Here is a 23938-nt window from a genome sequence, read left to right on the forward strand (position 1 = left end):
AACGATTTTTCTGCACGTGATTGTGACAATGGCCGTATGGAAATGTTATATACACCATTTAGCAATAGTTATGCGTTTTATTAAAACTATGAATACGAATATTGTTGAAATAAATCACAATTGTAATTAATATACGACGAAAAAATCGGTGGCAGTAAATATAGGACGTTGGATCATAATTTGAATTATGAAAGTTGCAAAAAATGGACCATCTTATAACGATTTCAGAACCTGCTATGTCCAACGAATGAATGATTTCGACCCATTTAAATGCACTCCATGCTCATCAGATTCATGACTCTGACTCATATTTTCACGTATTACTCTATAATTTATAGGGATGGTCGGATCAGATACCTCGGATCCAAATATCCTCGGATATTGCCCTTCATCGGATACATCGGACCCAAAGTCGCGAAAGACATCGGATCCGGATCCGAAATTTTAAATAATAGCTTCAGTGAATGCAACACCCCACAAGGGTGGAAAGAGTTCCGATTCTCTCTTCGAATGTGCCTTCGCATACCGATTCTTGCCCTACGCCACTGGTCAGTGGTTTATCCGAAGATTTTTCCTATTTTCATTTCCAAACCCAAGCGTAACAGTTTAGGTCCTGAGTATGTACAGATGTTAAAAAAAACGACTTGAAAGCCTATAAAAATAATAAATTGTTTATGGAAATCTAAAAAGCATTTCTTCGATTGTACGTACCCAGAGTAAACTTGAATAATTATTTCGTTTAATTGTAGGAATTTGAAAATGCATTTGGATCCGAAAATATCCGATACGAAAGATCCGGCTCCGAAAATCAAGGATCCGATCCGAATCCGGATCCGAAAAAAATCCTGGATCCGTCCATCCCGAATAATTTAATATTAGTTTGCTCTATAAAAATTGTTGATTTCAGTATGCACTCAAACAATGTTGTTATTTCCATTGTAGAGTCAGTAGAAGGAAAGTTGCACCTAAGTGACCGTTACTGGTGGCACCAATCGGCACTGCTGATATTGGCAATGGTCGACAGAATCGCCATTGCCTGCTCTCTAACGCTGCTTCAAGTGTCAGCAGCAGAAGTAGTCCCGGCGGATCAGCAAAAGATGGCTTCCGTATCGACAGTTACACTGGCCAGAGTTTTTCTGTGCGGTGCGCCATTTGTGGGAGTACTGGTTTGTATATTAAATACTCAGGATTTTCTTATACCCCAACGGTACCTCTATACTCTAATTTAAGACTAAAAAGTATAAAAATTTTGCGCAAAAACTGTTATGCATCTACCTCCCTATGTAGGCTAGCATTTTGTCCACGATTTTCGATGCAATAACCAACTACATTATGATACTAATTTGGGCAACAAAAGTCATTTTATTGCTATGTGAAATGGAATGAAGTGGCGTGGCCAGGGATTTCGTTCGGGGTTCATTCCAAAACTAGGGGGGAAAATTTTTGAAAAACCGGGCACAAAGTAATGGGTTTTAAACTAATTTTAACACTTTTCGTAATCGAAAAAACTTAATTTGTTAAAGAAACATTTTGTAAATTCCTGATTTTTCAATATTTTGTTTTCTTGTATGAAGGACAATAATTGTGTTTTTATATTTCGGGGGGTTCGGACCCCTCGGACTCCCCCTGGCTACGCCACAAATGATGTCGTTGAAAAATGTTAATAACCTAACACATCCAGGGCATAAAATAGGGTTTAACATTATTTTATAGCTATATGTTAAATGTTTGGAATAAAATTATATAAAATTTATATTTTTTAAGTGGTATCTGAAATAGAAAACAATTCCTCGTACTTAATCAACACCCTGTGCATTTACTTGCATGCGATGTATTTGTTTTTGTTTTCGGCGAATAATATGCAGAAATTCCTATAGGGTTGTCAACAGTGTGAATGGCTCCATCTTCGGCGTTTCGAGTTTCGACAACTTACTCCACTACCGTCTTCAGGGATGGAGAGAGAGAAGAACAGTCACTCTTAACCTCTGAAGACACTAGCAGAGTGAGCTGCCAAAACGTTGAATAGGGAGCCATAAAATCGGTTACCGACCCGAGAAAAATTTCTTTACTTCCTAGTATACAGATTACGAAGTTAAATCTTTTTCAAGCGATAGTCAAACTCATAACACCAACATCCGAGTTGAAACGCTAAGTTAAGATTAGTGCTACAAAGCAGGGGTAAAAATATAATTGCCATAAATTTTCATTTTATTGTCATTTAGTGAATCCTCAAGTAAATATATCACTTACCCATTAAACTCAGTTTCGAAAGTTAAGAAATAGTTGTATAACGCTTGTAGATATTGTGAGATAGTAAATAAATGCATTATCATCCCCTGAAATAACTTCCTCGGAGTGCTGCCGACTGTTATTGCGCCGAGGAATATTTTAGTTCCTCTTATACATTAATTTTGAGAATCGGTGTACGTATCTGTCTATTTACCTATTCACTGGTGTTTTTGTGGACTTCTTTCGCTACGTAAACTCTCCGCATGAATTTAGCGGCGCATAATTCGATAACGCAAAGGGAATGGCGACAATAGGATCTCTCACTACATTCATCTTACAGCTGTGGTACATAGTTTATGGTTGTTGACTTTACAAAAATTAAATTCTTATTCCTGGAAAGAATAAGTTTAAAATTAATGTTTACTCTTTGTCTGCATAAGAAACTAATTAAATACTAATAATTCTTTTTTAAGGCCTCTTATGGTGCTCCGATGCCTTTGACAGCATTTGGCAGCCTCTCCATCATTGGAGGAATAAGTGCATTCCTGCTGTCTACACCGAAGGAAAGTCCTCATTTCTACTCTAAAAATTGGAGCATGGCGAAATTTTGGCCTACGAATGGAAAAAATAGCGTTTGGACGGTGTAAGTTGCAATTTTTATCATTTGAATCATAAATAGGGTAGTTTCTTTCATCAAAGAGAACGAAAGGCATTGATTGTGATTCGTTACCCACCATTAGTGTATTCATTATATAAAAATTATTTGGCTTTAGAAATACCGGTTTATACGAATGGCAATGGTCAATTTTAACCTCATTTGAAAAAGGCCAGATTGGCGTCCATGCGATGCCACTCCACGTGACGTCACAGGGACCTAGTTTCTATACGAGTAGATAGGAGTTTTGCATCGTCTGATACTACCAATGCATGCATGAGGCACAGAGCTCAGGGAAATGTCTCTTAATAATCACCCATTAAAATTACCTAAGTTCGGAAAGTTTCCTCCGTTTGATAGGGCAATAATAATCCTTATTTAAGCTAAGCGCTACCTGCTAGCAACCTGCATCGTATCAGCGCTCAAAGCCTCGCCCCAAGGTCACCTCACACGGCGACAGCTGGAACCAGAATGACGTCACACGCGGTTTTCCCAACATTCATACTTAGCCGTCGCGTTTTCGCGCGCTTGATAATTTTCACTCTTCATTTAATCGCGAAAAATAGATATCGCCATTTAAAAATCTGAAAGCGTGAAATACGTAGTCCAGGAGTATTATATAATCTTTCGATTTATGCAATAAAAAAATAATAGGAGGCCACACTTTTAGGTACTTAGTTGATTTTTGTGGAATTGGTAATAATTTTATTTCAGCTTTACGATATAGCCACAGATTATGAAGGATTTTCATGCGATTTTCAGTACATTATTATATTTGTATTACATTTTTAACTTGCGGCTAAGCTTAAAGCTATCGAGTGTGTCCACCGGGTCGCGGTTGGTGGTTACCTCTAGATACAGAGGTTGACTGCGAGATAAAGAAGTTTACCCGTCGTATACAAAAAGGGACGACACTCCGAGGGGTATGGGCCTCTCCCTGATAAGCCATCAAAATGATACATAAACACTGTGAAGATGCCGCGACTTGGAGATGAGGGGCCGCAGCCAACTACATATAATGCCTCCCATCATCAGGGGTAGAGGGTAGCAGCTGTTCTGCAATTTTTGAAGTTGAAGACCACAGTGGTCTCAACGGGTGTCACTCATATCACTACAGGCGCCATTTACCACCACGATTTACGTTATTGGCTGTTTAACTGCGATGCGGAAGGCGAGGAGAAACTACCACATTATTAACCCGAGGAATCGCAGCCACTCGAATTATTATTTCATTGAAGACATGATGGCACTCGATCGAGCCAAATTTTCTAAAGGTTAACATCTCCATATTTGCTAAGGCCTTTGGTAGCGTGATTTGGAATTCACTGCTGAGAATTCTAATTGTAAGAAGAAATTTGGCTCTACAATGACCGAAGAGTTCTCCGTTTGTATAAAAACCAAGGAGCTGAGATAAAATCTAGGCTCAACGGTTAAGAAGCATGGATAGGGATCGAGTGAAACGAGGATATACAATGATCCTCGTAATTATATTGATTAGATCGACAAAGCCGTCAATAATATTAAAGAGAAGGCCTCAATAGTCTATACCAGGGGTCTCCAATTTACTAGGCCGCGAGGGCCACATTCCAAGTTCCGAATCGCCCCGGATAGCAAATTTGCCGATGACTGAAGTATTCGATACCAACGTCTACTGAAGAATCCTGTGGCGTATTTCTTATTTACGAACAGCTGAAGGCGACTTTGACGCGCAGTACAGCACTGCAATGCTCCCAGCCGTGTCTCACAGAGTTAAACGAGCGAGAATCGCGCGCTACTTGAAACGAGTGCGCGGGCCGGATGAAAGCCCTCCGCGGGCCGTGTTTTGGAGACTTCGTGAACCACGAGCGCCAAGGAGGAGAGGACCGACTCAGGTAGCTGGCGGGTCCGTATGGTATACAGACTAGAGTCAATCCACGGGAAAAAAATTAGCCTGTTTGGATTTGCGGGCGAAATATTCGTCTTATCCGAGACAGCGGGGTTTAAATCGCGTTTAAAGAGATCAACCAGGGTGAGAAGGGGGGAGAGAGACTTCAAAATGAAACACTTCCCGTTGTTCTTGGGTAGCTTGAAATTTTTGCTCAGCGCCCAATGAACCTGTCTCCGTCTAAGGTGCTCCGAGCTCTTTCAAACTCTTCATTCCGCTTCCGATCATAATTTTTCACGAGGAAAATTTTCCGTCCTAAAACGCTTAAATAACGTCAGAAATGCATCGTGTTCGGTCACATTTTTTTAATAACATGATTATTACGAATATTTCAATGCAATAAAGGTCTAATAACAAACGCAAAAAGTTATTATTAGACACTTTAGGGCCCAATAGCTTACTCATGTAGCATTTAATCACCAGAAAAGGTGGGCTTTGAGACAGGTAGGCTGAAAAAAGTCACTTGGTGAGAAAAAGGGTGGCGTGAAACACGATTCTATTATTAGCGTGTAATTTGATATCGTCTTTCGAAGTTAATGATTTATGGTCTTCGTAACATGAACCCTGTTCGAGATATTATCTGGGGTGTCTAGGGCCTGTTGGGTGGTCTCCGAAACGAGGAGAAAGCCTTAGGCGTGGGCCGAGGGCTGATGGAAGGGGGATATCGGATTTTGGGTAATGTTAAACGTAGTTACTAATTAATATCCTAAAGCGCTGAGCTTCTCCCCGTGGTAGCTCCATTTCTTGGATAAAGATTGAATTCTTGGGTAAAGATTCGCTTCAAGAGCGGGTCGCTGCAGGATTGTAACTAGAGATGAGCAAAGTCGTTCATTTCAAAGATTCGATTTTTACAATTCCAGCCTCTTGGGTGATTCCATTAACTCCAATCATACCGGTACACTTCTTGCGGAGTTCGTCCAACTATAACCATGTTTATGCAGTGGATGGTATTAACATAAAGGCAACAGACGAAGTGGAAAACCTGGGAGTAACGATAATCTCGAACCTTTCGTGGGGAATACATATAAGGAATATTTGCGGCATAGCCCTGAAGAAATTAGGATTCGTCAAGCGTATTGTGGGAAGATTTTTGGATGAGGAAGTAAAAGAAAAGTGTTATTTCACACTCGTCCCACCGCATCTTGAATATGCAGCGAGCGAATGGGATCTGGTACAGAAAGACTTAATCCGCGAATTGAATAAAACACAAAGGGCTGCGCGGTTCGTCAAAAACTGCCACGGGCGTAGAGACATCGTTACCCAGGCTGGGAGTCGCTGGAGACTCGGAGGCAGCGCGCTAGGCTTAGATTGCTTGAACAATTGAGAATAGATATCTTTAAGAGTGACACAGATAACATAATATTAGAGCCACACTATATTTCCAGGTCCGACAGAACCGATAAATTAAGAGAGATGTTTTGCCGAACGGATAGATATGAGTATTCGTTTTTCCCCCGAACCATAAAGGACGATAATAAATGCTAACCCTAACTTCGTTAGAGAACTTCATTTTTATGTGTAAACGGCTGTTGTCCTAACACCCCTTGCCACACGCCTTTTAGGTGGCTTTCGGGGTATTACGTAGATGTATATGTAGAACTGATTCAACCATTTCGATCATTCAATCATTTAGATTGATGATTTGGAATTGACTGAAATCTCTGATTGAATCATGCAATAAGAAGAATGAAACCGTTTAACCAATCAACACCGATCATAGACGGATGGTGACATATCAAATTAAATGAACCGAATGACTAGCGAATTATAATCGAGAGATTGCAGATTCTGATGCCAATAAATGCAAAATATAAAATGTAGCCAGCCGATAATTTGAAATAAACCATCTCCTGTGATTCAGTGTTAATAGCGAATTGGTATTTTGAAGATAGGTAGAAATGTTTTTGCTTTGATACATTTTTGGAGAGATTTACGAATATAGAGGGAAATATGTTCCATGAAAATATTCATACATGCATCTGTAACATCATGTCTGAATAGAAAGAAATTCGATTTCGGATTTAGAATACCTATACTGATCATTTCTAATTCATTTCTAATTTCACTCTTAAATCACTATTATACTACATGTAGAGATACCAATCTCATTGCCATATTGAAAATGTCGAGTGTGCAAATCACAGAGAATTCATGTGTGTGACCAGTCCAAGATGTTTAACTTCAAGAAAAATGTTTTCATACATTTCATCAGAAGTGACGATGAAAAATAAAAGATTCATCAAAGTTTTGAAAAGTTTTTTTTATTTACCGGATTTTTCCCAGCGTTGCAGAAACGCAACATTACCTATGTAAATTATATATTAAGATGAATATAAAAATATTTTCGAATATTCATCTTAAACAGGAAACCGGAAAATACGAACAAACCGAAGTTAAAAGCCCTACATATATCTATAGGTACTCTATACAGTCTGTGGAATAATGGGTTAATTACGTGTACAATTATCTATCGTATGTCATATGATATTCACGAAACTCGCTGCTAATACAACACGGAGATAAAAAATACAGTGCGAAGTGGGTGAAAAAAGCTATTATCTGGAAGTATACGGATGAACACATCAATTGGATTCACAAAAGCGCAACGTCAGATATTTTCACACCAAAAGTAATGACTCAGAATCAATCGCCGAGTAAACAGGAAATCTGGCTGATTGATGTATTATCAAAACACCGAAGAAACCGGAAGTCGGACGGATTGATGATCTACTTTATTTTGCGCTATGAGTCATTTGAATTCCTGGGTGATTCAGTCATTTTGAACGAATCCATCACGAATGACCCATCACTAATTGTACCATTTACACAAAAAGATAGATGGATGAATCATACCGCAGAGAAAAGTACATGTCAGTCGACGGCGTACCTTCGTATTGACTGGGGAGATCAGTAATAGGGTGGTTTTCTATTACTTTTTTATTGCCTAAATCGAAAGATTATTACGCTTGGGGTACGCATTTCACGCTTGTAGATTTTTAAATGACGATATCTATTTTTCGCGATTAAATTAAAAGTGATAATTTTCAAGCGCGCGAAAACGCGACGGCTAAGTATGAATGTTGGGAAAACCGCGTGTGACGTCATTCTGGTTCCAGCTGTCGCCGTGTGAGGTGACCTTGGGGATAGGATGTGTACGCCGCTGAGATGCAGGCTGCTAGCAGGTAGCAGAGTACCCTGATAGCAGATAGCGCTTGGCTTAAATAAGGATTATTATTGCCCTATCAATCGAAGGAAACTTTCCGAAATTAGGTAATTTTAATGGGTGATTATTAAGAGACATTTCCCTGAGCTCTGTGCCTCATGCATGCATTGGTAATATCAGACGATGTAAAACTCTTATCTACTCGTATAGAAACTAGGTCCCTGTGACGTCACGTGGAGTGGCATCGCATGGGCGCTAATCTGGCCTTTTTCAAATGAGGTTAAAATTGACCATTGCCATTCGTCTAAACCGGTATCTCTAAAACCAAATAATTTGTATATTATGAATACACTAATGGTGAGTAGCGAATCGCAATCAATGCCTTTCGTTTTGTTTGATGAAGGAAACTTCCCTATTCGTATAATGACAGCTTTAATTCCCGTCTGTATCCTTATTATTTTACTGTAAATCCATGCACGGCTGAATTGAAAAAAAAATCATTGAACTTGGATGTTTCACAGAGAAAAATAGTAAATGTAATTTTCATGAAAATCCATAAAAATGCTTCTCTGACTGTACTTCATCGACTGATGACAAGAGAAACTTGACAGGGAAGTATGTAACTCGGCGTTTCCGTTTAAACGCATGATCGAAGGTATGCACCATGAATAGAGGGTATGGATACTTATTCTTCACATGGTGCGGGCAATGCGCATGAAACTTATTATTATCGTTATCATTAAATTATTTTACCGGTCAAGGTAGGTTTACATGGAGCTATTTGCCTGTCTTCCCTCTCATATTGGACTTTCCTCTTTAATTGAAAATAAACATCCAAACACCCAAGAGGTAGCTCTCAGGGTATTAAGTAGACGTAACTCCTTTCATTCCTACACCTACAAATGCTTTTCTTTTCCATCCACTCCATCGCATGACCAAAAGTCTTTTCTATTGAAATAAATACCTACAATTTTACACGATCATAAATTTAATAACGATTAAGTTTCAATGTAACTTCATCATCTTCAAGGTACAAATGATGTGCTAATAATTTCATTAAACAATTTTATAATTTCGGAAAATTGCAAGTATTTATTTCAATATGTAAAAATTATGCATCATATACGCATCCATATTTGAATGCTCGAATCTTCGGACTTCATTCAACATCCTTTCCTCTAACCCTGTTCTCATCTTGCTCCTCTGTCGACTTGTGACGACTTAATAACTCAACTGAATTCTAGTATTCAGGTAAAATTTCATAACAGCAGCTTTTGCTTCTACAATGTTATGAATTTTGATTGAGACGCCTTTGTCACTTTATCAACAAACGTGGCATCCTAGGCAACTCTACAATTATTGAGCCTTTTCTTAATTTAGATTAACTTATGTACTTATATTAAATTTAAAAATTCAACACCTACCCGCTCAAAATTGAATCCAGCCAAACCTTCCTCTTCCTCCTCAGCATCTCATCTCGTAGTTGCCTCTCCTCACCCACCACATCCAGCACTTCATTGTTCCTCCTCCTATCTGCACACCTTCTCAATTCTTCTCCGTACCCACATCTCCATGACCTACGTACTTTGCAAATTACAGTTAGTGGTTGTAGCCTTCAATGGCTGAAAATATTTAAATAACACATTAAGGCGAACTTCTAGATGCCACATGAATCATTTCACCTTTTTCTTTCGCAGGAAATCTGAAGCGACCCCAGAAGGAAAGATGGAATGTTACAACCCAAGTTTTATAATTGAGTGAATTACTGAAATCGATACCAAATATATTCATGGAATGGAAGAATCTCGTGTACGAACAGGCAACTGCTTTATGAAATTCTTAGATTAAAATGTTTTTCAGACTTTTTTTGGGCAATTGCTCATTGTTATTCTCTAATAGGAAGACTCTAATGGAGGAGTACTTCGAGTGATTTTTTCAAAGGAAAAAGATTTACACTCAATAATTTCTTGGCCTATATCTGTAGTGATTACTCAGGAAATCGTTGGAAGTTTTCACAATTACAATTTGTACGTGTATTTTTATAAATAAAGAAAGAAATTCAGAAAAATCTTTAATGAATCTCATTAAATCCTGATACCCAGTCCTTTTCCAATTAATAGGGTAGTTTCCTTCATCAAAGAAAACGAAAGGCATTGATTGCGATTCGTTACCCACCATTAGTGTATTCATTATGTACAAATTATTTGGTTTTAGAAATACCGGTTTAGACGAATGGCAATGGTCAATTTTATCCTCATTTGAAAAAGACCAGATTGGCACCCATGCGATGCCACTCCACGTGACGTCACAGGGACCTAGTTTCTATACGAGTAGATAGGAGTTTTGCATCGTCTGATACTACCAATGCATGCATGAGGCACAGAGCTCAGGGAAATGTCTCTTAATAATCACCCATTAAAATTACCTAAGTTCGGAAAGTTTCCTCCGTTTGATAGGGCAATAATAATCCTTATTTAAGCTAAGCGCTACCTGCTAGCAACCTGCATCGTATCAGCGCTCAAAGCCTCGCCCCAAGGTCACCTCACACGGCGACAGCTGGAACCAGAATGACGTCACACGCGGTTTTCCCAACATTCATACTTAGCCGTCGCGTTTTCGCGCGCTTGATAATTTTCACTCTTCATTTAATCGCGAAAAATAGATATCGCCATTTAAAAATCTGAAAGCGTGAAATACGTAGTCCAGGAGTATTATATAATCTTTCGATTTATGCAATAAAAAAATAATAGGAGGCCACACTTTTAGGTACTTAGTTGATTTTTGTGGAATTGGTAATAATTTTATTTCAGCTTTACGATATAGCCACAGATTATGAAGGATTTTCATGCGATTTTCAGTACATTATTATATTTGTATTACATTTTTAACTTGCGGCTAAGCTTAAAGCTATCGAGTGTGTCCACCGGGTCGCGGTTGGTGGTTACCTCTAGATACAGAGGTTGACTGCGAGATAAAGAAGTTTACCCGTCGTATACAAAAAGGGACGACACTCCGAGGGGTATGGGCCTCTCCCTGATAAGCCATCAAAATGATACATAAACACTGTGAAGATGCCGCGACTTGGAGATGAGGGGCCGCAGCCAACTACATATAATGCCTCCCATCATCAGGGGTAGAGGGTAGCAGCTGTTCTGCAATTTTTGAAGTTGAAGACCACAGTGGTCTCAACGGGTGTCACTCATATCACTACAGGCGCCATTTACCACCACGATTTACGTTATTGGCTGTTTAACTGCGATGCGGAAGGCGAGGAGAAACTACCACATTATTAACCCGAGGAATCGCAGCCACTCGAATTATTATTTCATTGAAGACATGATGGCACTCGATCGAGCCAAATTTTCTAAAGGTTAACATCTCCATATTTGCTAAGGCCTTTGGTAGCGTGATTTGGAATTCACTGCTGAGAATTCTAATTGTAAGAAGAAATTTGGCTCTACAATGACCGAAGAGTTCTCCGTTTGTATAAAAACCAAGGAGCTGAGATAAAATCTAGGCTCAACGGTTAAGAAGCATGGATAGGGATCGAGTGAAACGAGGATATACAATGATCCTCGTAATTATATTGATTAGATCGACAAAGCCGTCAATAATATTAAAGAGAAGGCCTCAATAGTCTATACCAGGGGTCTCCAATTTACTAGGCCGCGAGGGCCACATTCCAAGTTCCGAATCGCCCCGGATAGCAAATTTGCCGATGACTGAAGTATTCGATACCAACGTCTACTGAAGAATCCTGTGGCGTATTTCTTATTTACGAACAGCTGAAGGCGACTTTGACGCGCAGTACAGCACTGCAATGCTCCCAGCCGTGTCTCACAGAGTTAAACGAGCGAGAATCGCGCGCTACTTGAAACGAGTGCGCGGGCCGGATGAAAGCCCTCCGCGGGCCGTGTTTTGGAGACTTCGTGAACCACGAGCGCCAAGGAGGAGAGGACCGACTCAGGTAGCTGGCGGGTCCGTATGGTATACAGACTAGAGTCAATCCACGGGAAAAAAATTAGCCTGTTTGGATTTGCGGGCGAAATATTCGTCTTATCCGAGACAGCGGGGTTTAAATCGCGTTTAAAGAGATCAACCAGGGTGAGAAGGGGGGAGAGAGACTTCAAAATGAAACACTTCCCGTTGTTCTTGGGTAGCTTGAAATTTTTGCTCAGCGCCCAATGAACCTGTCTCCGTCTAAGGTGCTCCGAGCTCTTTCAAACTCTTCATTCCGCTTCCGATCATAATTTTTCACGAGGAAAATTTTCCGTCCTAAAACGCTTAAATAACGTCAGAAATGCATCGTGTTCGGTCACATTTTTTTAATAACATGATTATTACGAATATTTCAATGCAATAAAGGTCTAATAACAAACGCAAAAAGTTATTATTAGACACTTTAGGGCCCAATAGCTTACTCATGTAGCATTTAATCACCAGAAAAGGTGGGCTTTGAGACAGGTAGGCTGAAAAAAGTCACTTGGTGAGAAAAAGGGTGGCGTGAAACACGATTCTATTATTAGCGTGTAATTTGATATCGTCTTTCGAAGTTAATGATTTATGGTCTTCGTAACATGAACCCTGTTCGAGATATTATCTGGGGTGTCTAGGGCCTGTTGGGTGGTCTCCGAAACGAGGAGAAAGCCTTAGGCGTGGGCCGAGGGCTGATGGAAGGGGGATATCGGATTTTGGGTAATGTTAAACGTAGTTACTAATTAATATCCTAAAGCGCTGAGCTTCTCCCCGTGGTAGCTCCATTTCTTGGATAAAGATTGAATTCTTGGGTAAAGATTCGCTTCAAGAGCGGGTCGCTGCAGGATTGTAACTAGAGATGAGCAAAGTCGTTCATTTCAAAGATTCGATTTTTACAATTCCAGCCTCTTGGGTGATTCCATTAACTCCAATCATACCGGTACACTTCTTGCGGAGTTCGTCCAACTATAACCATGTTTATGCAGTGGATGGTATTAACATAAAGGCAACAGACGAAGTGGAAAACCTGGGAGTAACGATAATCTCGAACCTTTCGTGGGGAATACATATAAGGAATATTTGCGGCATAGCCCTGAAGAAATTAGGATTCGTCAAGCGTATTGTGGGAAGATTTTTGGATGAGGAAGTAAAAGAAAAGTGTTATTTCACACTCGTCCCACCGCATCTTGAATATGCAGCGAGCGAATGGGATCTGGTACAGAAAGACTTAATCCGCGAATTGAATAAAACACAAAGGGCTGCGCGGTTCGTCAAAAACTGCCACGGGCGTAGAGACATCGTTACCCAGGCTGGGAGTCGCTGGAGACTCGGAGGCAGCGCGCTAGGCTTAGATTGCTTGAACAATTGAGAATAGATATCTTTAAGAGTGACACAGATAACATAATATTAGAGCCACACTATATTTCCAGGTCCGACAGAACCGATAAATTAAGAGAGATGTTTTGCCGAACGGATAGATATGAGTATTCGTTTTTCCCCCGAACCATAAAGGACGATAATAAATGCTAACCCTAACTTCGTTAGAGAACTTCATTTTTATGTGTAAACGGCTGTTGTCCTAACACCCCTTGCCACACGCCTTTTAGGTGGCTTTCGGGGTATTACGTAGATGTATATGTAGAACTGATTCAACCATTTCGATCATTCAATCATTTAGATTGATGATTTGGAATTGACTGAAATCTCTGATTGAATCATGCAATAAGAAGAATGAAACCGTTTAACCAATCAACACCGATCATAGACGGATGGTGACATATCAAATTAAATGAACCGAATGACTAGCGAATTATAATCGAGAGATTGCAGATTCTGATGCCAATAAATGCAAAATATAAAATGTAGCCAGCCGATAATTTGAAATAAACCATCTCCTGTGATTCAGTGTTAATAGCGAATTGGTATTTTGAAGATAGGTAGAAATGTTTTTGCTTTGATACATTTTTGGAGAGATTTACGAATATAGAGGGAAATATGTTCCATGAAAATATTCATACATGCATCTGTAACATCATGTCTGAATAGAAAGAAATTCGATTTCGGATTTAGAATACCTATACTGATCATTTCTAATTCATTTCTAATTTCACTCTTAAATCACTATTATACTACATGTAGAGATACCAATCTCATTGCCATATTGAAAATGTCGAGTGTGCAAATCACAGAGAATTCATGTGTGTGACCAGTCCAAGATGTTTAACTTCAAGAAAAATGTTTTCATACATTTCATCAGAAGTGACGATGAAAAATAAAAGATTCATCAAAGTTTTGAAAAGTTTTTTTTATTTACCGGATTTTTCCCAGCGTTGCAGAAACGCAACATTACCTATGTAAATTATATATTAAGATGAATATAAAAATATTTTCGAATATTCATCTTAAACAGGAAACCGGAAAATACGAACAAACCGAAGTTAAAAGCCCTACATATATCTATAGGTACTCTATACAGTCTGTGGAATAATGGGTTAATTACGTGTACAATTATCTATCGTATGTCATATGATATTCACGAAACTCGCTGCTAATACAACACGGAGATAAAAAATACAGTGCGAAGTGGGTGAAAAAAGCTATTATCTGGAAGTATACGGATGAACACATCAATTGGATTCACAAAAGCGCAACGTCAGATATTTTCACACCAAAAGTAATGACTCAGAATCAATCGCCGAGTAAACAGGAAATCTGGCTGATTGATGTATTATCAAAACACCGAAGAAACCGGAAGTCGGACGGATTGATGATCTACTTTATTTTGCGCTATGAGTCATTTGAATTCCTGGGTGATTCAGTCATTTTGAACGAATCCATCACGAATGACCCATCACTAATTGTACCATTTACACAAAAAGATAGATGGATGAATCATACCGCAGAGAAAAGTACATGTCAGTCGACGGCGTACCTTCGTATTGACTGGGGAGATCAGTAATAGGGTGGTTTTCTATTACTTTTTTATTGCCTAAATCGAAAGATTATTACGCTTGGGGTACGCATTTCACGCTTGTAGATTTTTAAATGACGATATCTATTTTTCGCGATTAAATTAAAAGTGATAATTTTCAAGCGCGCGAAAACGCGACGGCTAAGTATGAATGTTGGGAAAACCGCGTGTGACGTCATTCTGGTTCCAGCTGTCGCCGTGTGAGGTGACCTTGGGGATAGGATGTGTACGCCGCTGAGATGCAGGCTGCTAGCAGGTAGCAGAGTACCCTGATAGCAGATAGCGCTTGGCTTAAATAAGGATTATTATTGCCCTATCAATCGAAGGAAACTTTCCGAAATTAGGTAATTTTAATGGGTGATTATTAAGAGACATTTCCCTGAGCTCTGTGCCTCATGCATGCATTGGTAATATCAGACGATGTAAAACTCTTATCTACTCGTATAGAAACTAGGTCCCTGTGACGTCACGTGGAGTGGCATCGCATGGGCGCTAATCTGGCCTTTTTCAAATGAGGTTAAAATTGACCATTGCCATTCGTCTAAACCGGTATCTCTAAAACCAAATAATTTGTATATTATGAATACACTAATGGTGAGTAGCGAATCGCAATCAATGCCTTTCGTTTTGTTTGATGAAGGAAACTTCCCTATTCGTATAATGACAGCTTTAATTCCCGTCTGTATCCTTATTATTTTACTGTAAATCCATGCACGGCTGAATTGAAAAAAAAATCATTGAACTTGGATGTTTCACAGAGAAAAATAGTAAATGTAATTTTCATGAAAATCCATAAAAATGCTTCTCTGACTGTACTTCATCGACTGATGACAAGAGAAACTTGACAGGGAAGTATGTAACTCGGCGTTTCCGTTTAAACGCATGATCGAAGGTATGCACCATGAATAGAGGGTATGGATACTTATTCTTCACATGGTGCGGGCAATGCGCATGAAACTTATTATTATCGTTATCATTAAATTATTTTACCGGTCAAGGTAGGTTTACATGGAGCTATTTGCCTGTCTTCCCTCTCATATTGGACTTTCCTCTTTAATTGAAAATAAACATCCAAACACCCAAGAGGTAGCTCTCAGGGTATTAAGTAGACGTAACTCCTTTCATTCCTACACCTACAAATGCTTTTCTTTTCCATCCACTCCATCGCATGACCAAAAGTCTTTTCTATTGAAATAAATACCTACAATTTTACACGATCATAAATTTAATAACGATTAAGTTTCAATGTAACTTCATCATCTTCAAGGTACAAATGATGTGCTAATAATTTCATTAAACAATTTTATAATTTCGGAAAATTGCAAGTATTTATTTCAATATGTAAAAATTATGCATCATATACGCATCCATATTTGAATGCTCGAATCTTCGGACTTCATTCAACATCCTTTCCTCTAACCCTGTTCTCATCTTGCTCCTCTGTCGACTTGTGACGACTTAATAACTCAACTGAATTCTAGTATTCAGGTAAAATTTCATAACAGCAGCTTTTGCTTCTACAATGTTATGAATTTTGATTGAGACGCCTTTGTCACTTTATCAACAAACGTGGCATCCTAGGCAACTCTACAATTATTGAGCCTTTTCTTAATTTAGATTAACTTATGTACTTATATTAAATTTAAAAATTCAACACCTACCCGCTCAAAATTGAATCCAGCCAAACCTTCCTCTTCCTCCTCAGCATCTCATCTCGTAGTTGCCTCTCCTCACCCACCACATCCAGCACTTCATTGTTCCTCCTCCTATCTGCACACCTTCTCAATTCTTCTCCGTACCCACATCTCCATGACCTACGTACTTTGCAAATTACAGTTAGTGGTTGTAGCCTTCAATGGCTGAAAATATTTAAATAACACATTAAGGCGAACTTCTAGATGCCACATGAATCATTTCACCTTTTTCTTTCGCAGGAAATCTGAAGCGACCCCAGAAGGAAAGATGGAATGTTACAACCCAAGTTTTATAATTGAGTGAATTACTGAAATCGATACCAAATATATTCATGGAATGGAAGAATCTCGTGTACGAACAGGCAACTGCTTTATGAAATTCTTAGATTAAAATGTTTTTCAGACTTTTTTTGGGCAATTGCTCATTGTTATTCTCTAATAGGAAGACTCTAATGGAGGAGTACTTCGAGTGATTTTTTCAAAGGAAAAAGATTTACACTCAATAATTTCTTGGCCTATATCTGTAGTGATTACTCAGGAAATCGTTGGAAGTTTTCACAATTACAATTTGTACGTGTATTTTTATAAATAAAGAAAGAAATTCAGAAAAATCTTTAATGAATCTCATTAAATCCTGATACCCAGTCCTTTTCCAATTAATAGGGTAGTTTCCTTCATCAAAGAAAACGAAAGGCATTGATTGCGATTCGTTACCCACCATTAGTGTATTCATTATGTACAAATTATTTGGTTTTAGAAATACCGGTTTAGACGAATGGCAATGGTCAATTTTATCCTCATTTGAAAAAGACCAGATTGGCACCCATGCGATGCCACTCCACGTGACGTCACAGGGACCTAGTTTCTATAGGGGAAGATAGGAGTTATACATCGTCTGAGATTACCAATGCATGCATGAGGCACAGAGCTCAGGGAAACATCTCTTAATAATCACCTATTAAAACTGCCTAAGATCGGAAAGTTTCCTTCGTTTGATAAGGTATTAATATTCCTTATTCAAGCCAAGCGCTACCTGCTAGCAGGGTACTCTGCTACCTGCTAGAATCCTGCGTCGTATCAGCGCTCAAAGCCTCGCCCCAAGGTCAGCCCAGCTTCGCAGTGGCGCACAATATCCTCGCCCCAAGGTGGCCTCACACGGCGGAAGCTAGTCACGACGTCACACGGAGTTTTCCCAGCATTCATACTTAGCCGTCGCGTTTTCGCGCCCTTGAAAATTTTCACATTTAATTTAATCGCGAAAAATAGGTATCGTCATTAAAAAATCTAAAAGCGTGAAATACGTACTCCAGGAGTAATAATCTTTCGATTTAGGCAATAAAAAAATAATAGAAAAACCACCCTATTGTGAACCGTGTCCATAGTGTTTTCCACCGCGATGCTTAGATGCATGGGCGATAAGGGAGAATGTAGTACCTTTGCGTCTCATCTCGAAGCTGCCTCTCCTCACCCACCATACCAAGCACTTCATCGTTCCTCTTCCTCTCCTTCCACCTGATCTCTTCTTCGCCATAACCACATCTCCATGGCATGGACCCTCCCAGCCAGCGAGTTGGCCTCTTTATCTTCATGGGCGAGAGTCAAAAGGACCTTCCCTGTCTTCTCTAACTGTATATGACGAGGGCAAGCATCGGCACGGGAGCTAATGCTCTCAGTCCCGGAACTGGGGCGGAGTAGAGGGGGCACGTACCCCGGGTGAAAAAAAATTAATTAAAAACAAATAGATAAAATAAATTTCAATTACTGCATCTCATAAAAATAGTTAACTGATGCGTTATTCTTTAGTGGTTGGGGTGGGGGTGGGGAGGAAAGAGGAGATATCAGGGGAGGGGGCGGCACAATGCTCTTGTTTCCCCCAGCAAAACTCCTAGTTCCGGCCCTGCTTGTGGCCGATTACAAAAGGACCTGCCCTTCCTCCCCCAAGTATTCGAGAACGGCATGTCTATGCACGGGGGCGATTCGCATATTGCATTGGTTTTCGGGGTTGAACGTCCCGTACTCACTGTAAATGCAACGCCGCCGTATCCTCGCCATCGACTGCCGCCCAACTGCACGGAGGCCACGCGATATCGAAGGAGTCGGGAGCGAGATATCTAAAGAGCTTGATCGTACGCATTCCGTCGATATGTCACTTCGATTTATATGATCGGATAAGATCTAAAAGGAACTAAATTAAGTTGCTGGGATGCCGCGCCTTTCCGCGGACTTTTTTTTAACCATTTTAATAAGTTTTTTTAGCCTGCTTCAGTGATCATTTCTTTATCACTGAATATATGTAATTAAACGAGGGAACACTATCTCCTTTCCTTAATCTCGTAACCTTTCGAGACCGCCTACGACGCCAGGCCCTGGTTAATGGAATTCAAAATAGTAGACTGCGATCCGGTGTTATTCTGCATCTCATCCACTCACACGCGCCTCAATGGCTATATTATTAATAATGTTTTCATATTTTTTAGCCTTCTGGAATATTTTTACCAACTCTTACGTGTCATTTTTCCTGAGTTATGACGAATAATTATCAAATTTTATACAAGATTCCAATTTTAATGGCTCGCATATCAATCAGGCTTGAGTTGAAAATGACTTTAATTACGACTGTTTCGCGTTAACCATGGCAATATACGGTGATAGGCTAAACTTGAGAATGATTGAAAGTTACACTAGAACAGTTATGAAAAATTATCAACAAGAAATTCGTGAAACTTCTCATCATGTTCAACAAAAATTTATGTAAACATGAAACTGACGATAAAATCACTACTGAAAAGCGTAAGTGAAGTTTAAAGCATGAAGACATTCATTTACTGGCTTTCCTGATCCGCAAATATTCAATATTAATTTTTCTGAACGGCAAGAATTCGTAGTTGGGTCCCTTTCACGTCGTTGATTCATGGTAATGCATTCGATTGAATTTTGGAGGCTTGAAAAGTGGGTTTGTAATGTTCTCCTATATTGCAAAAAAGATTGAGATATGGACGTGCTTATTTAAAGTGGTTCGGTGGCAGACATGAAATTCGAATGTACCGAAAAACGGAGTGTCGGAGCATGGGCGTACCCAGCGAGGGGCAGCAGGGGGCAGTGACCTCCCCCCTAGACGCAAAAATCGCAAATGTCGTCAAGGAAAATAATATTTTTTCAAGCAAATAATTTTAAAAACTAATAAAGAGCTGTTACAGTTTCCTTAAAATGTTGGTTTCATTCACCCTTTCCATGCTTTAATCTTGCCTATAACTTAAACAGCCATGGCTTGCCCCCCCCTTTAGTTTTGACCGTGCGTACGCCCCTGTGTCGGAGGATAGATACCTGTACCTTTGGTAAAGTGGCTGTCTTTGCGGCTGACAGTGGGCACTGGGCGGTCGCCACAAAGGAAACAATTTATTGAGACTTTTTCATGCTGTCTGTCGCTGTAAACGATAGAAAACATAGAAATCGCTCTTTTTACTCGCCCATCTTTTCCATATTATTGTGCAGATAACGGGCAGTGCACTTATTCTCTGTTGGTAAACCGTGTTTGTATTTCTACTATACAAATTGAAGATAGTGCGCAAAAAAACTCTTGTATTATGAGTTCGCAATGCACTTTCCGATAGAGAGTAGTCGCGAGTTCTTTCATGAAAACATTTCTCTTAATCTTTATTTTGAACGATATTTATCAAATGCAATACCGTTCATGATACATACGACCACCGTGTCAGACTTCGTCCATCACCGATCACCTCCCTCCTCTATATCACGGTTGCCCTCACGCTTTCAATGACTCTGACGAACATATGCGACGGCCATTTTAGTGCTTTACTCTGAATACACGTATGCCATGAAAAATTAGCGAAGACACTGCCGCCGACGGATAAAGCTGCCGAATACTATATGTTGTGTACCGGTCTGCTCGTGTTTGTTATGAATTTTAAAACTTATGAAGGAAATAAATTTTACCATTTTCCGTTGCCAGTCTAGGCGAAGAGAGATTTACAATTGTTCTAGCCCTGAAGAAATTAGGATTTGTCAAGAGTATTGTGGGAAGATTTTCGGATGAGAAAGTAAAAGAAATGTGCTATTTCACACTCGTTCGACCGCATCTGGAATATGGAGCGAGCGTATGGGATCCGGTGCAGAAAGACTTAATCCGCGAACTGAATAAAATACAAAGGAAGGCTGCGCGTTTCGTCAAAAACTGCTACGGACGTACAGACAGTGTTACCCAGATGTTAAGCGAATTAGGCTGGGAGCCGCTGGAGACTCGGAGGCTGCGCGCTAGGCTTAGATTGCTTGAACAATTGAGAATGGATATCTTTAAGAGCGACACGGAGAACATAATGTTAGAGCCCCAATGTACATATTTCCTGGTCCGACAGAAGAGATATATTAAGAGAGATGTTTTGCCGAACGGATAGATATGAGAATTTGTTTTTCCCCTCAACTATAAAGGACTTTAATAAATGCTAGTCGTAATTTCGTTGGAGCATTTCCTTTTTATGTGTAAATGGATGGTATCCTAACACCCCCTGCCACACGTCTTTTAGGCGGCTTGCGGGGTAGTATGTATATGTCAATGAAGGGAAATAGCAGACTCCTTGAGTCTCGAATTGTAGTCATTTACTCACAGGGATACCTAAACATGTCTTGATAATTTCTTGTAATAATTATAATGATGATGATGATAATAATAATAATAATAATAAATGAGTCTTGATCATGTTGCAGTGCAGCGAAACATGTCGACTGTAGTTTAATAAAATTTTATGTGGAAAGTGCAAAGTGCTTCACTTCATATCTCATACCTACACAGCTCCAACTAGGCAATCCTCAAAACATGCACGACTCCTCGTGGTACCATATCAGCAACATATTCCGCCATCAACAAAACAAAGAAGATCCGTTGGAAAACAAAGTCTTCCATCGGTACCATTATTCACGACAAAATCCAGGAAAAAGCCCGTTGGCGTAAATACTACCTAAATACAGTCCATATACACTTCAATACTTTCCGCAGGGAACTAAGTCCAATATGCTAGCAGCGGTATCGTACGGTTTGTTATGAGCGAGCAATATGACGTGAGCCAAATACAAAGCGACTTCATTGCAGGTTGTCTTACGAGAGACGCTACTCTACCCCGCCTTCCCCTCCTCAGGTTTTCAGAAACATGTCCCGATCGACTGCGGCCATTTAACTGGTGGCGGTCAAATTAGTTTAAAGCTGAGTTCATGTGGTTTGGAGGTAAAGGTAACATGGAGGGACTGTGGAGGTATAATAAGAGAGATTTAACCATCCGTCGAGCGCAATGGACCTCACACGCACAGCGAGAGAATTTTTGTTTTTATTTCTTCGCGTCACTAGGCGGTATAGACCAAAACATTTAATACAAAAATATTTTTAAATTAAAATTAAACCAAAAATATTCAAAACGAAAGCTTTCCAACTATTATAGCGTATACCCAGGAAAAACGAAAAAATTTAACACGCATAAAGCATAATTTGTATTTCCACAACAATGACTAATGCACGTTTCTAAGCAACATACACGAATCTTGAGCCTGGTACTGGTGAAAGAGAAGTTGCTAGTTCTAACTAGAAGAAGAATACAACAGAATATAATACAAGGAAAAGAAGAATAATATAGTTAATATCTCTAATATTACTAAACAACTTGGGAAATAACAATCAAAGAAATTTATTTCCAATCGTTCCGGAAGAGATAATTTCGACGAAAGGAAAGTCCGTCACGGTAAGTTTAGATTCCAATACACAGTCAACCTTGCTAATTATGCGTAAATAATTTAAGCACATGGAAAATCATTGAAAACAAATATCATTCTTTATGTATTGCTTCATATGTATAGGTAACTAATTCAATTTTATGAATAAAAACTGGGTGCATGACGATTGAATAACATTTAACATTCTACGCGTTCGATTACTTTTTGGGATAGTAATTCATTCATTTATAGCTAATGAATCACAATCATTCCGCTATCGCAGAGTAGAGGAAAGCACACTACGGTGAAGACTTCGGTGGAAAAATGAAGACAACCGGAGGGATAGGCATGATGGCAGGAGTACTCGTGCTAGCGGCTGGAGCAGTATGTGCTACGGTCATTAGGAAGAAGAACAGAAAGCCACTTGAAAAGGGCATCAGGGAATTGGAGGAGAAAGAAGGACATGATACGATTAAGATAAAAGAAAATTATGAGAGTCAGGGAGAAGAAAAATTTAATGGAGAGGCTGATAGTGATAATAGAGAGAAATTCCATGTGAATCAGCCATTTTTTGATTGGGCACATGAAATGACGGTTCGAGTAAAATTTGCTCCTCAATACCACTCGAGTATCTTGTCGAAATTGCTTGGAGACCTCGAGCAGTAATGTCACTAGTAATGAATCATATGCATGTTAAAATTTTGTGTTTTTTCAATAAAGCATTCATTTCGATTTCAGTTATCAGCAGTTTTTTTCCTTTTAAAACGGTGTCGCCAAACCCAGTGATTTTCTATCCATAGGGAATAGTCTCATCAAAACAGAGAACATGGAGAACCTCATGAATAATTTAGGTGGAACTAAAACAGTCGTGGTGTGAGGTGAAAAGGATATTCCAACTGAATGAGCCATTTTTAGATTGGGCACATGAAATGATGCTTCGGGTAAAACATTCACCTCAATATCGTTCCAGTATTTTGACATAATTCGCTTGATTACCGCGAGCAGTAATGTATCCTCTGCATGCAAAACTTTTTGTAATTTTAATGAAGTCTCCATTTCGTTATGAATTATCAGCAGTTGTTTTTCATTTTAAAACGTAGAAGCAAAAACCTAGTGATTCTCCATTTACAGGAAGTAGCCTTATCAAAACAAGGAACTGCGTGGTTCTCATAACTGTTTCAAGTAAAATTACTCAAGAGAGAGTAATTGGCAAACACTACATGAAAAGATTTCTTGAATTTAACATTTGCCTCTTAGAATCTCGTCCACTATATATGACTGTAATTTGTTATTGTCCTATAGTTATACATTTTACATCGGTAATCATATGCATTTAACTCAATTGAGAGAGGATTTGTGACTTGGCCTAATGTATCGAGATTTACACCTACGAAATTAAGGATATACAGAAATGGGACGAATAAGATCACGATAAAATAAGTAGTTTACCATGGATTTCTCTATGCTCTGCCTTCTGGCAACAGAAAATAACCTCTTATCATAATTCCCTTTTATTTTAAGCCACTATTTTAGGTTGTGTGTGCTAGGCTGTGATATTAGATTCCAGCTGCAGAAATATTTAGCGGGACAAAAGATCCGAGCACATTGGATT

The 23938-nt window shown here is 39.3% G+C and overlaps 2 protein-coding genes and 1 long non-coding RNA gene across 4 annotated transcripts in view; 2 read left to right on the forward strand and 1 right to left on the reverse strand.

Moving 5' to 3' along the window:
- LOC124166052 (organic cation transporter protein-like) overlaps window positions 1-10041 on the forward strand; it is a 33594-nt gene extending 23553 nt beyond the window's left edge. For both annotated transcript variants that reach the window (XM_046543648.1, XM_046543647.1), the window contains exons 10-12: window positions 943-1166; window positions 2703-2872; window positions 9669-10041. In XM_046543648.1, the coding sequence (XP_046399604.1) occupies window positions 943-1166; window positions 2703-2872; window positions 9669-9732 (458 nt within the window). In that variant the 3' untranslated portion in view covers window positions 9733-10041. The remainder of the gene's footprint in view (window positions 1-942; window positions 1167-2702; window positions 2873-9668) is intronic.
- The window catches only part of LOC124166053 (coiled-coil domain-containing protein 174), a 543217-nt gene that overhangs the window by 513077 nt on the left and 6202 nt on the right, over window positions 1-23938 (reverse strand). The gene's annotated exons all lie outside the window — the stretch shown is intronic.
- On the forward strand, window positions 22076-22823 carry LOC124166056. The gene is made up of 2 exons (XR_006866388.1): window positions 22076-22355; window positions 22610-22823. It is a non-coding gene; the product is annotated as an uncharacterized LOC124166056 (long non-coding RNA).

This window comes from Ischnura elegans, chromosome 9, assembly GCF_921293095.1.
Source record: "Ischnura elegans chromosome 9, ioIscEleg1.1, whole genome shotgun sequence".
NCBI lineage: Eukaryota > Metazoa > Arthropoda > Insecta > Odonata > Coenagrionidae > Ischnura > Ischnura elegans.